A 16,409-nucleotide genomic window follows, 5' to 3' on the forward strand; every position below is an offset into this window, starting at 1 on the left:
CCTGCAGTCGAGCGCAACCAAGATGGGCTGTGTGATCCCTCTTCCGGGCGGGTATGGCGCGGGGGAACGGTGTCAGGGACTAGGGGTCACATGAAATATATACAAAGGAGTTCAAAAGAAAGACGCGCCTCGAGGTTGTGCCAACACAAGTCCTTTGAGCAAGAAACACCTGGCTTTCATTCCCTGAACAGCTGACACTGAACAAGTCTCCTTTATACCGACCAACGGTTGGTCTTCAGAACTGTACAGCTTTCTGGATCGTAACATTAAACTTGTGCCTGCCACCCTCTGGAAAGTGAGTTTTTCTTCCGTTTAGGTGTACTCTTCTGGTGGCTGTTGCTGTTTCCCAGTGACTTGAGTGACCGGGACGAAGGATAATTTCAGAAAAGGGAGGCATGCGATGTTCCATATGGATCTGGACCTGTAACGTGAAAGAACAGTCGTGTCACTTGTCTAGTACGAGTCTTGACCTCGCATCGGATACAAGACTAGTGGCAGGAGAAACCATCCCTGCGGCCGCAGGTATGCCATCACGAACGAAGCTCGAAGTAACACAGTCGCGTGTCTGTAGATTTACTACCTTGGGGAATCGGATGACTGCCACCCTTTTTTTATGTACATTGCCACTAAGCCAAAACTCCTCGCTTCCAATCCACCATCTGACGACAGGCGTGATGACAGGAAATCCTGTTCACGTTGCTCATTCGACGCTTCTCTTTGCTGTATCCAAGAACTGCGCGGCTCTCTTAGAACCGGGTGAAGGGAAGCCTATCAAACCAAATTAGTCTTCTCGTTCAAAGTCAAGGAGCACTTAGTACAAGAAACAACAATCTGCACGTACCATTTGCCCTTGAGGGTGATGACAACCCACGGGCTTCCCGCCTCGTCAATCTCCTTCTCGACCTTGGTGTTGAAGCAAATCGCACTCATAATGCCGTCGCCAAACTTCTCGTTCATGACAGCCTTGTAAGCGTATCCGTAGTTTTGCACAATCTCGTACAGGCGGTAGATGAGCGGCTCGACAGGCGGCATGGGCCCGGCGCGGCCGCGGTCGGGGTAGTTGTTCAGCTGCTTCAGGTTCGCAGTCTGGATTCCGAGGAGCTCAGATAGCTTCTGGACATCCTCTTCCGAGGCCTGGACCTGACCGTAGAAGATGCCCGCAATGGCAACTTCGCTTCGGCCTAGCTGCTTGGCAATCTCCTCAAATGTGAGCCCGGCTGACGCCTTGGCATCGAAGAGGACCTGGGAGTGAGGGGGGAGACGATCCGCCATGGAGGGCTAGTTGGCTCGTGGTTAGTGATCGAGGGTCTTTCGTCGCCGTCGGGAGTCAATGTCCCTGGTATTTGATTCCGCTACTCACATCGAGGCTTGCGAGCTGTCCGGACATTTTGAAGGATAGACTGAAGTGTTGGTTGTGGGATTAAATGTGATGAAACCAATGCCAAGGATAGAGTTCGGAAGAGAGTTCGTCTAATCGAGACCCGATGAGATGGGATGAGATAGGGTATGATATCTACTTTGAGTCCTTGTATGTGCACATATATACGTCTGAATCAAAGGAAGAAATGTCGACGAACGCCTGCCTTAAATCTTCAAGATGTGGTATTGCGGGCGGGTATTTCATCCGGACGTCATGCATTTAGATCGTCCATGGACATTGCGGGGTCGTGAGCTAAGAGAAACATCAGTCTAAGTTGCGTCGTTCCTGTTCGCTGTTGCCGAGGCCTCCCCGCCGGAGAAAACACGGTATTTCGGCTTTAAAGGCAAAACCCGATGCACCATAAATCGCCTGCAAATCTCGACCGGAGGTGATGACTAATAGCCTTTGTATTCTAGTAGCTTTTATTTAACTAATTGCGCAATGCCGGCCGGCCTACACGGCGGTAGCCGGGCGGCGACTTGCGAAGCCATCGCATCCGAGTCTTGGCACGGATCGGGATCGGTGAGCTCGGCTGTCGTCGCCCGGTTCCCCATACAAGCGTTGCGTTGATTAGACGCAATTCGCGCCATCCCATTGTATGTGTTGTTGGATTACTACTACGTTCATATCTTGCACGCTCTTTTCTCTGTTTACAACAACTTTGCAACATGGATATCTCCTACTTGTGGACACACTCAAAGTGTCCAACGCTTCGAAGTGTGCCATCTCGTGAAGATAAGACTACCCGAAGGTAGTCGCGATTGGTGACCGTGTACGGAGAAGTCATCCTGTCCGAGGAGGATGTTAATGTAGACGATTGCTCATGTCGATTTCTGGTAGCATTGTACGGTGGCCGATGGTTCAGGGGCCGACGTTCAAGAAGCAATCGAGATTGAATGCGACATCCAAATCATATGCCCCCAATGTCGAGTGCCACAGCTCCGAGGAGCAGCATTCCGTTGCAGCAGGGAGAATGCTCCCGCCAACATTCCAATTGGTTTCGACTGGCTAGCGTGGCTTCGACTCCAGAGAGGGGTGCCGCTGGAGGAGCTCATGCTATTATGCGTTGTCATAATTGGCCGGGGCCAGATGGTAGGTGATGGTCATGTCTCTCTGTACAGCATTGTGCACAGGACCTATCCGGTTAGGCTGGTATCGTGGAGTTGCCGGTTAGCCGTTTCCACCCCTTGAGATCCCATTCTCTTCTGGCGCCTTTGAGATCGTCCACGTTCAGGATATCAACGCCCTCTTGAACGAGCACGTCCCATACGTGATTTCTGATGCTGATTGGCCATGCTGGGAGATCCCAGTACCGTACCATCAAGCCGCGAGAATGGGCCTCCTTGATTTGTGCTCTCAATTTCGTCATCTGGCCCTTCGACAAGTCGCCAAACCAAACAGTGCCGAGCGCCTTCTTGAACGACACGCTCGTGTAAAAAGAGTTGGTCAGATCGAAATTATGCTGGTTTAGGTTGAGAAGAGGTGCGTCAAAGAACGTGTCTCTGTAGGTTGAATTTTCGACGACCATGTCGAAAGGAGTGTTGCCAGTTCCGACGACGGTGATAGGCCCGTAGTGAACCTTGCCATCGATGACTTTGCTCAGCCAGCCTCGCTCGCGCAAGGGCTCCAGCTGACGCACCACCTCCGGCCAGGTCTCCGGGCCGCTCGTCTTCAAGTCCACGAGGAGGACCATGGTTTGGTCTGGGCTTGACTCATAAATGCCTCGCGGTGATTCCTCTGTGATATTTCCAAGGTCCGCATTCCGTTCCTCAAGCAGACGGACGAGAGGGTCTACGTAAAGGCTTGTGAAGGTGTTCTTTTGGCGCAGAGACCACTTGTTGTGGCCGACAAATAATTCGGTGTCGAGGAGCCACACATCCGCCTCAATGCCAATGCATCCAGCTTGGAGAGCGTCGTAGATGGGCCTTCTTCTCCAATAATCGTTATGAGAGTGGCATGGAATTGGTTCAACGATGCTCGCACTTTCGACCTGCTCGGATGCCGTGTCCCAGACCTCGCGGGCTACGAATAGTACCAGGTTCAGGAGAACAAATATCAAGCTGAGGTCCAAATTAGCCGGGGGAAATAGTCCTACTTGATCGCAACACTTACAGCATGGCCAACCAAACGGCGCCACACATGATAAAGGAACGTTTCCGTGTCCATGGCTTCGGAATCATGTACGCGGGAGGAAGCAATCCATCCTCAGAAGTGAAACTCTCGGCTGGTGTTGGCGGGACTTCGATCTCGCTGTCACTCGCGGCGTATGCTTCGGGAGAGTCTCTGTAACGAGGTATGGTGTTGCTGTTTCGCGACCAGAATTGACGGAAGCGATCGCGAACTGCGTCGGTGCTGGCGCTCTTGGGGCTAGACATTCTGAAATACGTCTTATGCTCCAGGTAATATTATCGGACAATAGTTGGCTACCTTAGGATGGAGACCGAGACGCCTGCCCAGAGAGAAGAAGAAGAGAGGAAGAGGGTATCGGATTGTTGCTCTTTATCTCTAGAACATATCGTGGCGAATTTCGAGGGATTGTTGAATGTAAGTCCGGGTTGCGGCAGTGTTATTGTATAGCAAGACGTTTTTCAAGTCCGTCAGGTAAGGTGTACGACAATTCGAGGCAGGAAGCCAGATGAGTATGGAGTGTGAGGTACTGCCAATAGTGTAAGGTGCACAAAGAGGATAGCAACAAAGGCGAGACCGAACAAGTCTGGACGTTTGCGGACGAGGCGAAGAGTGAAGAACTGCGGGAGAGACATGCCAAATATAGCGGGATCTAATAAAGCAGCTGTTGACTTGGCTTGCTGCCTGCTTTAAGAGGGGACACTGGAGCTAAAGATCACCGCAAGGTAAGGTAAGGTAAGGCCGGGTACCTCAGGGCGAGGTAAGGACAGGGCGGAATGGGGTAGGGATGTAAAGGTTAAAACGGCAAGTAGATCCGAGCATGGTTAGGGATGGATGCTGGGGTAAGGACGGCGGTTGAGAACAGACTTTGGGAAGAGCTGAGAGGGTCTGAGAGCGAGATGGAGAGACAGTGAGGCACACAGGAAAGTCGGAGGAACGGGGGCTAGGGGAAGAAGGAGAATGAGAGAGTCAGTGAGCTGAATGAAGGAGTGGGTGAGTGACCGAGAGGAAATGGACAATACGCCGTGCCGTGGATGGGACACGGGTCTAGTGTCTGGCATATGGTTCCAGAAGATGTGATGTCTCCAGTTGTGTGTGAGCACGAGAGTGTGTGTGAATGACTGGGTGGTTCATGAGCAGCAGCATCGACGGCAGCAGCAGCAACAATGCAGCATTAGCGGTACATGGCTTCCATGCCAAACGCTACTTTGTAAGGTAGGTACTTCAACTTGGCTGGGGAGAAAGGGGACTAATGCTAGTCAGTGGGCGGCGTATTCAAGCATTTCCAAGCCATCCATGTCCTGTCCTGTCCCACATCCGTAAAAGGGACTAAGACTAAGAAAGTCTATCATGAGCTTAGCTAGCCCCAAGACGGTGGGGGGGCGCGGGACCCGAGGGAGTGTTTCTGGCGCCTGTTTTGTTTGTGTTTGTTACCCTGGCGAAAGGGGGGGGTGTTGGTTCAGGCCCAGGGTCAATCAGTGTAACGAAGAATAGATATGTGATCATGGGTTTCAGGGACAACGGTGTCTGAATGTGTGGATCGCCTTGGCCAGGCAGCAGAGATATGTATCGTGTCAGGTCGGTGGTTATATGCACGGTCATAGGCCACAGAGCAAGCATAGTCATTCATTATGGCCAAGACGAGTGACGACGACGACGGCCATGTCACGGTAAAAAGGCAGGGCAAGAAAGTGAGGCCAAGAGATAGAGAGAGTGTATGAGTGAGAGCGAGAGTGAGAGACTAGGTATTCTCAGTTCCGGGGTCTAGTGTCGAGTGTCGACTATGGAAGTAGCGTGTCGAGGTAGCGCATGGGCGATGACTCTGTGACCAGTGGAAATGCGCACCATGTTCCCATTATCGTTAGTCGCATAACAAGAGGCCAACAACTAAGGTTATTCGGCATGCCTCTCTCAAACCAAACCTGTCTTGTCGGAATGCCTCAGTCGAATGGCGAAAGAGAGTCGACGAGGGTCTGGCCGACGGGGAAATCCTTGCCCTTTGGCGTTCCCGAGGTCCAGGTACCTTGTAGTTGCTTCCGGCCCCCTCCTGGATTAGGTCGTGGGTACAGATACTTTGTCCAGACCCTGAGACCCCTCATCCCAGCCGCTTCCCTCGACACTTCTTGCCTCTGCAGACGAGGCACAAGGGAAACATGAGGTGCCAAGGCAAAGTCAGTGCGGAAGTTCAGAGAGTAATGAGGATGGAAGGCGCAGAGAAGAGATACTTGGAGATTGGTTGGAGGCTTGGCAGAGGAGACAGCAGCGATCCTCCAGCTGAGCGGAGGGGAAGGACCTGACACCTAGAAAGTGCCCCGTATTACAAAAAAAGAATTTGGAGAGAAAGAGAGAGCGTAGGGGATCCGGCCATGGACCTCCAATCCAAGCCAGTCGCTGCGCCTTCTGTCTCCGATACGAACTTCTCAGTGGTCAATGACCGTCGTGCAAGCTGCTGTGGCTACTGCTGCACCTAGGTAAGGTACCTTGGTGGAGCGCCTTAGTACAAAAGGTACTTTATTCTTCCGGGCGTGTGTACGAAGTATCTTGTATCTGTAGACCGAGACAATTAGCGTAAATACTTACCTCCGTGGAGAAGTCATGTTCCCCGCCGTGGCATCTCCCCGCAGATGGATACATTGAAGTTTGAACCCAGGCACCGTGGCACCTTGCGAGACTGGACTGGACTTTCACTTCCTCAACGCTGAGATGGTCCGTGCTAAGCCAGTACCGGCTTAGAGACGGCGTGCTCCATGTTCTGGGCCTCACTCTACCTACCTCGCAAACCCCTCTCTTCCAGTCGTGCCAATAGGTATCCCTCCTCCTCCTCCTCCTCCTCCTCCTCCTCATTCTCTCTCTCTCTCTCTCTCTCTCTCGTCTGGCGTGCCGCCTCTGCTCCTCTTCACGCGCCCTCGACTGGTGAGCAGCAAGCCATACTCTTTCAGGCACGTGGCGCAGTTGATAGGCGGATTAACTTCCCACTCAACATCCATGAGAAACCAGCTAGTTACATTAAAATCCCTCTCACACTATTTGCCTTTGCGGCGTACTATCTATGTCACGCGCATCATTCATACCTTAACACAGAGCCCCAGTGCCGCTCCCGAGAGGTTCCTACATACGGTCTGAGGAGTCCGCGCTGGTCCTAGACCGGACAAGATCCTGCGCTAGGTATCTCCATAATCCTAGGGCCAGACCAGAACAACCTATTACAAATGCCCTCGTTTCCTCGTGGGCTAACTTGGTTGATGACATCCCACCAACCTGTCAGCCTACATATGGACTTTACTTTAAGGCAAGCACCAAGGTAGCGTGGCAAGCCGGGGTAGCTTTTTGCTTGCTTGTGAAGAAACTACGGTCGGCCACCACACCTTGAGCCGAAGGCAAGACATTTGGACAAGTCCAGCTGCTACCTATCTGTCAGTACTTCAGCCACACTCGTGTTGGCCATGGACCCATTGCCCCAGAGCGAGACTGATCGCTGTGGACTTTTCCATGGGTCGCGCGGACGGCGGCACGTCCGAGCCTCCGTTTCCCGCCCAAAACCAGAAACACCAACCAACCGTCCATCAGTAATGTCTGCGGGGAGTGTTTCTGACTTGACCTGAACATGGGGTGACTGACTGATGAACACCCAGGCCGGTGCCGACATCAAGCCGTGAAAAAAAAGCAATGAAAATGGTAGAAAGCTCAGGGCAATCGTCTACGTATGCAATTCATCAGCCGTCGATACTGAGACACGTCCGAAAACGAGTTGAAGTGTCATATAATCAGACGGCCAGTAATTGACTTTGTTCTCCTCACTCCAGCCGCACCTCGACAACCCCGACAAGCGAAACACGCACTTCTCCGAGTCTTAAGTCTGAAGTCTGAATCCTAGAATCTGGAATCTAGAGTCCGTCGGGTCTGTTCGGTGGGACGGACTCGGGTGCAAATACCTCCCCCTTTTTTCCTAGAGTTTCTTTCGCCAACTTGGGACGTAACAGTTGTGCCTTCCACCTTGCAATTACCGCCTCATGTTGATCTGGTCTGTGGCATAGCATGTCTTCGTCTCTCTCCGCCACCCATTGTCTGGTCATGGCGGCGTCTCCGTGACCGCTGCGCTCCTCCGCTAACATGAGGCGGTCATCACTGAGGCACTCATCGAGGCGGCAATGAGGAACACTGCCCATGTATGCCCGTATGTGCTTCGACAAGCCTAGTGTTCATCAAAAGGGATGTTCTAGTGTACTTCCCATAAGGAACCGTACCTAGTAATTGGCAAGCACAGCCGTCTTGCTTGAGAAAACAAGCTTTTAATTTCAACGTGCTTCGGCTTAGATGCCGGCTCCAGGTCCCACCATCCTTCCGCGTCGCTTACACGGTGTTTTTCTCCGTGGGTAAGGTGATTGACCACACTGCCAACTGTCTGAGTCTACCGAGCCGTACTTGGCAACGACTTGCTTGGCAAAGAAAAATCTACAGATGATCAGCGAAGCATGCAGGGCGGGCGCCTCAACCTCGAGCAAAGTTTTTGTGCCTATGACCGGGTGAAGCCAGCCCATGTGCTGCAGAACTGTCATTGATCAGGTGCCAAGATGCCAGATTGTGGGATTCCCGCGTGTGATCTGTCCAAGGTGGATCGGCCCTAGGGGTCTTCCGGCGTGGAGACCCCTGCAGCTGCATTACGGTACGTACCTACTGGCATGACAGGGAGTTGGTTTCAAGGAGCGGGACAATGGAAAGAGAAAAGGGAAAAAAGGTGCCTCACTTCTTATCGGATGACCCGCTTCTTATCGTCGCTGACATAATGCAAAAATTTCCATCGGTCCCTCGAGCCCGTGTATCATGCCGCCTCACCTGCAACCACGAAACTTTGGAGCAGAGGGGTGCGTGTTTCTGTACTGAATCGCTCAACAACACACCCAGTGAAATCATTCGCAATGCCTCACAAACATACCAGGAGGGAACAAGATCCCTCGGCGTAAGTTCTGATCGCCTAGGATGTCGCCGTAGCCTACACTAACCGGGTTCACACAGATTTGATCTCCCACCATCACAGATCGCAAGGCCGCTTCCCGTTCAACTGCGAAGTCGAAAAGCTCAAGCGAACAATGCGAAAAACGCCAAGAATGGAAAGAACGGCAAGAACCCAAAGACCGAGAACGATGGCGTTTCCAAGAAGAGAAAAGGTGGCAGCAAAGATGACGATGCTCCGAGAGCGTTCAAGCGCATCATGTCGTTGGCGTCGGGCAGGAGACAACGATCTGGCCTAGACAATGGCGAGACGATAGCGCAAAAAAAGAAGGCAGCCAAGAAAGCTGCGGCAGCCGCGCAGAACGAGACCAAGATTGAGGACACAGCGAAGCCAGAGGTGCCCACGATCCGGCCGGGTGAGAAGATGTCCGACTTCGCTGCCCGTGTCAACGCAGCCCTACCTCTGGCGAACCTTGTCAACAAGACTGAGAGGGGTGGAAAGGATCCTCTTGGTCTCAAGACCGTCAGGACGCGGAAGGAGAAGAAAATGCACAAGCTATACGACCAGTGGCGTGAGGAAGAGCGGAAGATTCAAGAAAAGAGAGAAGAGGATCTCGAGGAGGTCGCTGAGCGCGAGCTAGATGAAGAGATCAACGGCGGTACCTTTGGCAACTTCGGACAGACTTCAAAGGCTTTCTACGAACCTGGACAGGACAAGAAGAAGGGTAAAAAGGGCAAGAAGAACAAGGGCGCAGACCGCGAAGAAGATCCTTGGGCGGTGCTCAAGAAGATGCGCGCGGAAGCCAAGGTAGGGCTTCATGATGTCGCGCAGGCTCCGCCAGAGCTTCACAAGGCCGGTAGAGACAAGCTGCTGGTGCGTGGTGCGGCCGTTGACGTCTCTAATGTGCCAAAGTCCGCTGGTAGTCTGAGAAGACGAGAAGAGCTCCAGCAGACCAGAGACGCATTTCTCTTGGCTTACAGGAAACAACAGGAGGAAAAGATGGCTAAGCTTGCCGCTGCTAAATCTCAAGATACCCAGTACTAGTAGTAATAAAGACTCAGATGCAAAGTTCACCGAGAACAAGTCTGATGTAGTTTTCCGTCTACCTTATCTACTTGAGATGTGATACAAGATGAGATATCTAGTCTACTCACTACGAACCTCTTGTCCAAGAACTTCTGACGGGCGACTGGCTGCGCCAAACCACGTCCGTGCGAACACAGATATTATGTCATCATCACGTGCAAGGAAAGTCACAGTGATCCATTTCGGCTTCCGGGCAGCCACCACAGCCACATGAACGCTGCAATGTCCCACTATGGCGGGCACGGCGGGGTCCCCCGACGCGGCCTGACTCCAGCGGTTTCCTTCCCCTCCACCTTCCAGATCTCTGTGGCCGACTCAAACGTAGCGGGGGAAAACCAACCAGAGCCTGCAAGGAATTTTCGACCAACCGCATACGCCAACCCAAGGACCTTGGGTTCGATTTTCCATCGTCGACCTTCGCCGTCAATATTCGCATGACTTTTTCCATTCAACTATCGCTCCTCTGAGAATGTCAAATTCCCAAAAGCCGGCACAATGTCCCGCGACCTCGAGCGACTGATAGAGTCAGTCATCACTGACATCTCATGTTATGGTGACTTGGGTGAGTGAATCTAGGCTCCATGAAAACGAGAACAAGGACTCTCAAATTCTTGGCCATCCCTCTCCATTCACCATTATACTGTATGCGCAATCATACTGGGAAGACTGGCATTTGACGATGCCCTTCAGTCAGTAATGCGGTTAACACGAAAACTTTGGCTTGGGAAACGTTCTAGCTGGCGCATCTCACTGACAAGCGGTTGATAGGATGCACCGTATTGCATGTACTCGATTCACTCGGCACTTTTTACAAGGACACCCGACCCAGACAAGATGCACCAGCAGAGTCCTCTCATCCAACAGACGAGGAACCCAACCAGCTGCTGTGGTCCACGGCCTGGGACTGGCTGAGAGGGAGGAAGGACGTCTCTGTGGGACCGAATCGGAAGTGGAATCATGTGTCCCTGGTTGACATCCTCGCCTTGCCGGATCCAGACTCTCAGGATGGAACAGCAGCTCTCAGCACCTCAGAAAGTGCTGCAGAAGAGGTTTCAAAAGATTCTGAGCCCAAAGACCTCGTCAAGTCAACACCGAAGACCCTCGGCCTTCGAAAGCGACCTCGTATCTACGTCTCCGAGGATCGTATGTGGGAATCAATTGCTGGACATGCGCCCGACTACCGAAGAGTCCCGAGACTGGAGTGGATGGCCTTGGTAGGCATCGCCTCCACTAAGCAGCAGGGTATCTTGCAAGGCGATTTAGGTCGGCTTGTTGGCCAAGACAAACGCTCGTTGCCCAAAAGAACAGATGCTTTGGCAGAGAAGGGTTATATTTCGAAACGAACGACGCTCGTCAGAGGAACCAAGACCAGCAAGATGTGGTTGACGCGCTTCGCCCCGGCCCTTCCAATCGATCCCCTGAAAGCAACCGCAAGTCTGCACACGACTGTCGACATGTCCCGAAACGCTCTGGCGTGCGACTTAGAGCCTGTCTCGTGGCGTGGCAGGTGGAATGGGGAATCGGTCGACTACATATCTCTGGCCCAAACAATCATGGCCATCGTGAAGGCCTTTGGGATCATCAGATATCATGACCTACGGTGCAAGCTGGGTATTTTGGGTCTGAGATGGCAGATGAAAGTTGCCGCCAAGACGTGTCGGTTCTTCGTCCAGACTGGTGCCATCCAGTATGTTGGCGCCACGTTATCTGGGAAACTGTTCAAGGACTGCCTCAAATTCGACCACGATCTTACACACGAGGACTGGGCCGCCTATCTTGCTACAGGGAAGCAGAAAAGCATCCAGTCCGGCCATGGCCTGAATGATGGAGATCTTGGATCTGACCCGGCAAGCAAAACCGCCACCATGGACACCTCAAGCCCAGAGCCTGGACCTGGTCGCACTCTCAACAGAAGACGGATCAATCCACGCTCCAACTGGATAGCCGACAAACCCCTTACTACGACAATATTCGACAATATTTCCGCTGCCGGCTCCGCAGGTCTGTCGAACAAGCAGTTAGGAGACTTGACACTGGGGTCGTCATTTCGGCGGTATATCTCCTCCATTTCTTCGACAATTTCTCTTCCGACACAGCAGCCTACGCATCTCAGGCAATTCCAGGTATCGAGCGAGATGCACCGAAAAGGTAAATCTCAGCAATATCGCTATTTTGCACTAAGCGCCCAACAAAAAGACCTAGGTGCCGCCGCTGCTGACAAGAGCATCACTGGAGAGATGGGCGACAATCAATCTTTGGCTGATGGGGCCCATGTAAAGACGCTGGCAGGTCACTTTGCAGATCCAACAGTTACCCCTGACTTGTCCTATGTTGCCTGTGGCTTAGCTGCTCTGACTCGAGTCTCTGGCAAGGCACTCAATGCCATCACTAAGAGGAAGGTCGAAGCTTTGGATATTATGCGAGTCAATGGGGTTCAAGAGGCAGGACTGCGTCAGGCAAAGCGGATAAAGCTACCACAGCAGACCGGCGACGATTCTTCTGAAGAGGACGCGAGCTTTACAGCGAGTGCGAGCTCGGAGCTAGACTCTGCAACCCCCTCCGGAACGGCTACCAGACGCGGTACGAGGCGACGACCAGCTGAATCGGCAAGAGCATCAAACATCGTGACACTCAAAGTAGATCCGTCAGCGCTGTCCAGAATACTCTCCAACAGCAGTCCTCACCCCGAAGCCGGCGCGGTCCCATACATCTCGCAAGATGCTCCCGTCGATGGGACAGGAAAGTCAATCATTCATGCTGCTGTTGGGCAAGACGACAACCTTCAGAAATCTTCGAACAAAGAAGCAACGCCTCCGGATACGACAGCCGAGGAGGTCGAAGTCCCTGCAACTCTCCCACCGGATGAGCAGTCGATTGTCGTGGGTTCTCAACACTCGAACCAAGATGCGGAGATGCCCAATGCCGAAGCAGTGGACGATACACTAGCCGAGGACGTGCCTGTGAAGCGTGGAGGCCGTCGGGCCAAGAAAGGGTCAGCGAAATCTTCTGCTCGCAGCCGTTCTTCCAAGATTTTCAAATGCGACAAATGTGGTGGAACTTGGAAGAATGACGTTGGTATCAAATATCACCTCGAGAAATCAAAGACACCCTGCAACCCAAATTATGTGGCACCGCTTATTGGGCCTCCCGAGAAGCTTTTCTCAACTGCGAAACGATCAACTCTACCGAAACGAGCAGTCATTCCTCCCCGACAGATCAAACCTCGGCACTCGAGGTTATCTGCCATCAATGACACTCTAGACGATGAGAGAAGCCAGGAGAACGTCTTCGGCGGGAATGAAGGAGGAGATGACGCTGTCACAGCGGGTATACAATCATTCGAGGCCACTTCTTCCAGAAGTAGAAGACCACGCACCGATCGAGGGAGGGAATCTGGCGGGTCACAGGAGACGAGACAAGGCGCGAGAAGCGGCACGAGCAGTTATCGAAATGCGTCAAAATCATCAAGTACGCTGAAGCCGCCGGTATCCTCGGCACAGCTGCCCATGAGCGGGCTCATTGATGAACCTGCTGGTGCTGTAAGAGACATGCCAACGAAGCATGCCTCACTGCAGGTGGCAGTCGGGAAAGTAAGGGAAGAAGATACACCAAAAACCAAGGGAACGCTCGTCTCCCCAGAACGCCGCAGAACGACTCTCGCGGACACTGCCGGAAACGATCCAACGCAGTCCTTGACGCCAACGAAGGCGCCTGACCGATCGGGGCGACGAGGTTCGTACTCGGGTTCCGTCAAGCGAAATTCAGATGGAGGCCCGAAGCGAATTGGCTCAGGAGATGCGTCAGCACCAGTCATCGAATCCAACCCACTGCCACATGCAGACGCACTGAGGGCCAGTCTCACCGACAGCAGTGGTCTTTCAAAAGCACAAACCATGGAACGGGCACTCCAGTATATCCTACATGCGAGTGGCGGTGTCTTCCCCGGAGGTCAGTCCCTTTGGTATGCTACTATCGCTACGTGGGAAGCTCTGTTCTCGTCTGAAGAGGCTCCGGACCAGCAACTGTACAAGAACGCATTGGCAAGGCTGGCAAAGAAGAAGCAAGTGGTTGTCAGTACACATGCCTTCAAAAATTCTAAAGGCATGATGGCAAACTACCAGTTGATTCGAATATCTGGAATTGAAGCGTCGTCCCCGCCAGGTGCGGCTATGAAAGCGAACATTGTGGCTCATCATCCTAGACTTTACATCCCGCCAACCTTCAGGCCCAAGGCAGGACTGCCCGAAGACGACAAGCATGATGCTCAGCCTGTCTTCTCAAGCCGTAGGAAGACGGTCCAGGTGATGGAGGTTCTTGATGCTCCCTTTTATGCCAACAAAGCAGCCAACGAGAGGCCCAACACGCCCCCTGAAGGGTCCCAGACCCCAAGGAAACGCAGGAAAAGAATGGTCACAAGGGAACAGATTGCCCATGCAGAAGATCAAGGTCCTGATGGAACACGCAAGAGAGACATCTTCCGATTCTTCATGACAGGACAAGCTGGACCAATTGATGGGCCTTCTGAATCTATCGGAGATGGACGGAGTCGTCGTACTCCAAGTATCGTCTTCCTCAGTCCCAACACATATCTGGGACATGAAATGCCAGAAGACATCGAACGCACGCCTCTCCCTGATGTCTCAGACCCTAAACCGACATATCCCACGGCCCCGTCCAAGACCGACGTGGGTAGCGACGATTTAAGCGTAACCTTCGCTCATGCCGACACTATCGAAGGCAGCAACGGTACCTGGCCGGCACCTGAGAGCACGTTCTTCGAGACGGAGGATCGCAGTCTGACAATCAGTGGCTGGATGCCCGATTCACGTTGGTTCTTACGGCAGAACTTGCCTCAAAACCTCTCCGAGATGACCAAGTGGCGGGGTGGACCTGGAGACAAACTTCCCAGCAGCAGCCAGTTCTACGAATTCTCCGATCAGGTCGATGCCTGCTTTGACTGGGAGCTGTCAACAGAGGGCATGAAGCTCCTTCTGGCAGAGTCGATCGCCCCGGATTACATCTTTATCAACCACGGCATCGATGACCTCCCGAGTGAATGGGAGAACCCGCAACTCGATTGGGATCCTGTGAACCAGCTCAGTCAATCTGCGTTGTTTAGCCTCCACATCGCGGAACAAGGGACGACTGCAACCGATCATCTCTGGGGCGGCGAGGTTGGTCGCCAAAGAAAGCGCAAGCGACGACAAACCAAGCTTGGGACTGAGTCCAGGGAGCTCATGGTCGGAATCGACCTGAAGATCAGAACGCTCATCCAGTTGCCTAGAGATATGGACCTGAGAGATGCATCTAGAAAGAACGCCGGGCTTGACGAGACGAATGAAACCATCTTGATAGCTGCATTCGTCGTCACAAGAACACTTCTTGGTGGTGCCGACCGAATTATAGAATGGGGTCTCATGATGACCTTGTTTCCTGACATGGCACTCAGCGCCATGCGACGATTCTGGTCGAAAGCCCGAAAGGATCGGGGTACTTTCATCAGTCAGCTTTCTGAGCGATTCCAGATTCAATTCATCTCAGCCTACGAGAACAAGGAATTCCCACCCATCGACTTCGACAACTATGTCGACTATGACTGGCCGCGCCTTATCAAGTGGACAACTGGTCTGATTGAAGATTCGCAGGAATTACCTGCCAACAAGACTGCTCTGGAACGGGGTTACTCTCTCGGCTCAGCCTGGACTGATGTCACCAACTGGCGCGACGAGTACTATAACTTCCAGATGTCTGTCTTCAACAGATTCGAGGCGGCCACTTCACGCCCCGCGACTTCCCTCGTGGACAAGGATGAGGGAGCGCCGTCTAGGGACACCGAGGACCTGGCCATTGCCATGTCGTGGTTGCGCTCCCTTTGCTACACGCATCGCGATAAATATGCGCCTCAAGATATCAGGAAGAAGATGGCGAGTATCGGAGGCGGAGATGAGGACCGCATCCAATCTCTTCTTGAGCAAGCGGTCGAGACCCTCCAAGGTCAAGGTGTCATCACGGACAGCAAGCTCAAAGCACTCGAAGGCCGCCCTTACCGCCTCACCGAGACATTCTTGCCTAGGTTCATCAAGTGGACTAACGAGGTCAAATACATCGACGCCGCCAAGTTCAAGCAACGACTTGATGTGAGCTTCCGACGGGGCGAGAAGATCCGGATTCCTTACGTCTTGAGGGATGGCGAGGTCATGGCCATGATGAATCTGCAGGCCTACGGAAGAGTTGCTGTCACCACAGTAGATGTCCCGAACATCCCTCTCGGGTTCGACCCCGGCAACTACGAAAGTAGGAAATACCCGAAGTCCTACTACAATTTTGGTCTCGAGATTGAGGCCACAGAGAAGTACGTTTACAATGAAGATCTGGCCCTCTTGCAGAAAGCCAAGCATAGCAAGCCGCCGAGGGAGAATCATAACCGGGCCGTTCCACTCTGGTCTGATTTCTTTGGAGAGCTCAACCATGATCGTTGGGCACAAGTTCTTGGTGCGGTTGCATTCGTTGTCGCAACCCGAGGGCCCTTGGATGTAGCGTCTGTTTGTGCCGTACTCAAACCGTATCTACAAGAGTTCGAGGTACAGATGGTGTTTGACTGGGGAAAACGGTACGGGGTGTTGAAGGGCATTACCCATGGAAAAAGTTTCACCGTGGATGAGTGGTGGTGGCTGCTTGTTGGACAACAGCGAAGTGTTTTGTGAACGAATCATGGAGGATATCAACAGGGTAGTCAGGGCGGCACGCGCGTGAGAGCATTCGCTACGGCGCCAATAAGTACGTTGGAGTAGCTTTTCCAACCCGCTGTGTACACGGGGTTTTGGC

The 16,409-nt window shown here is 52.9% G+C and overlaps 4 protein-coding genes across 4 annotated transcripts; 2 read left to right on the forward strand and 2 right to left on the reverse strand.

Annotated features, from left to right (window-relative positions):
- Positions 1–746: 746 nt before the first annotated feature.
- BDP81DRAFT_388643 (cyanate hydratase) lies at positions 747–1,387 on the reverse strand (the record flags this gene model as incomplete). The annotated part of the gene is made up of 3 exons (XM_060587158.1): positions 747–768; positions 842–1,278; positions 1,361–1,387. 3 exons carry the CDS (start codon positions 1,385–1,387, stop codon positions 747–749), a joined length of 486 nt encoding a protein of 161 aa, XP_060451791.1.
- Positions 1,388–2,564: 1,177 nt separating this feature from the next.
- Positions 2,565–3,795, reverse strand: BDP81DRAFT_456598 (uncharacterized protein; the record flags this gene model as incomplete). The annotated part of the gene is made up of 2 exons (XM_060593192.1): positions 2,565–3,480; positions 3,533–3,795. 2 exons carry the CDS (start codon positions 3,793–3,795, stop codon positions 2,565–2,567), a joined length of 1,179 nt encoding a protein of 392 aa, XP_060451792.1.
- Positions 3,796–8,282: 4,487 nt separating this feature from the next.
- On the forward strand, positions 8,283–9,603 carry BDP81DRAFT_413305 (uncharacterized protein). The gene is made up of 2 exons (XM_060589283.1): positions 8,283–8,504; positions 8,561–9,603. Exons 1-2 carry the CDS (start codon positions 8,464–8,466, stop codon positions 9,540–9,542), a joined length of 1,023 nt encoding a protein of 340 aa, XP_060451793.1. The 5' UTR covers positions 8,283–8,463; the 3' UTR covers positions 9,543–9,603.
- A 476-nt stretch (positions 9,604–10,079) lies between these two features.
- BDP81DRAFT_444436 (uncharacterized protein) lies at positions 10,080–16,288 on the forward strand (the record flags this gene model as incomplete). The annotated part of the gene is made up of 2 exons (XM_060591841.1): positions 10,080–10,146; positions 10,353–16,288. The coding sequence occupies 2 exons, from the start codon at positions 10,080–10,082 to the stop codon at positions 16,286–16,288; spliced, it is 6,003 nt and encodes a 2,000-aa protein (XP_060451794.1).
- Between the last annotated feature and the right edge of the window lie 121 nt (positions 16,289–16,409).

The sequence above is a fragment of the Colletotrichum phormii genome, assembly GCF_030913505.1.
Source record: "Colletotrichum phormii strain CBS 102054 chromosome Unknown BDP81scaffold_1, whole genome shotgun sequence".
In the NCBI taxonomy this organism is placed as follows: Eukaryota; Fungi; Ascomycota; class Sordariomycetes; order Glomerellales; family Glomerellaceae; genus Colletotrichum; species Colletotrichum phormii.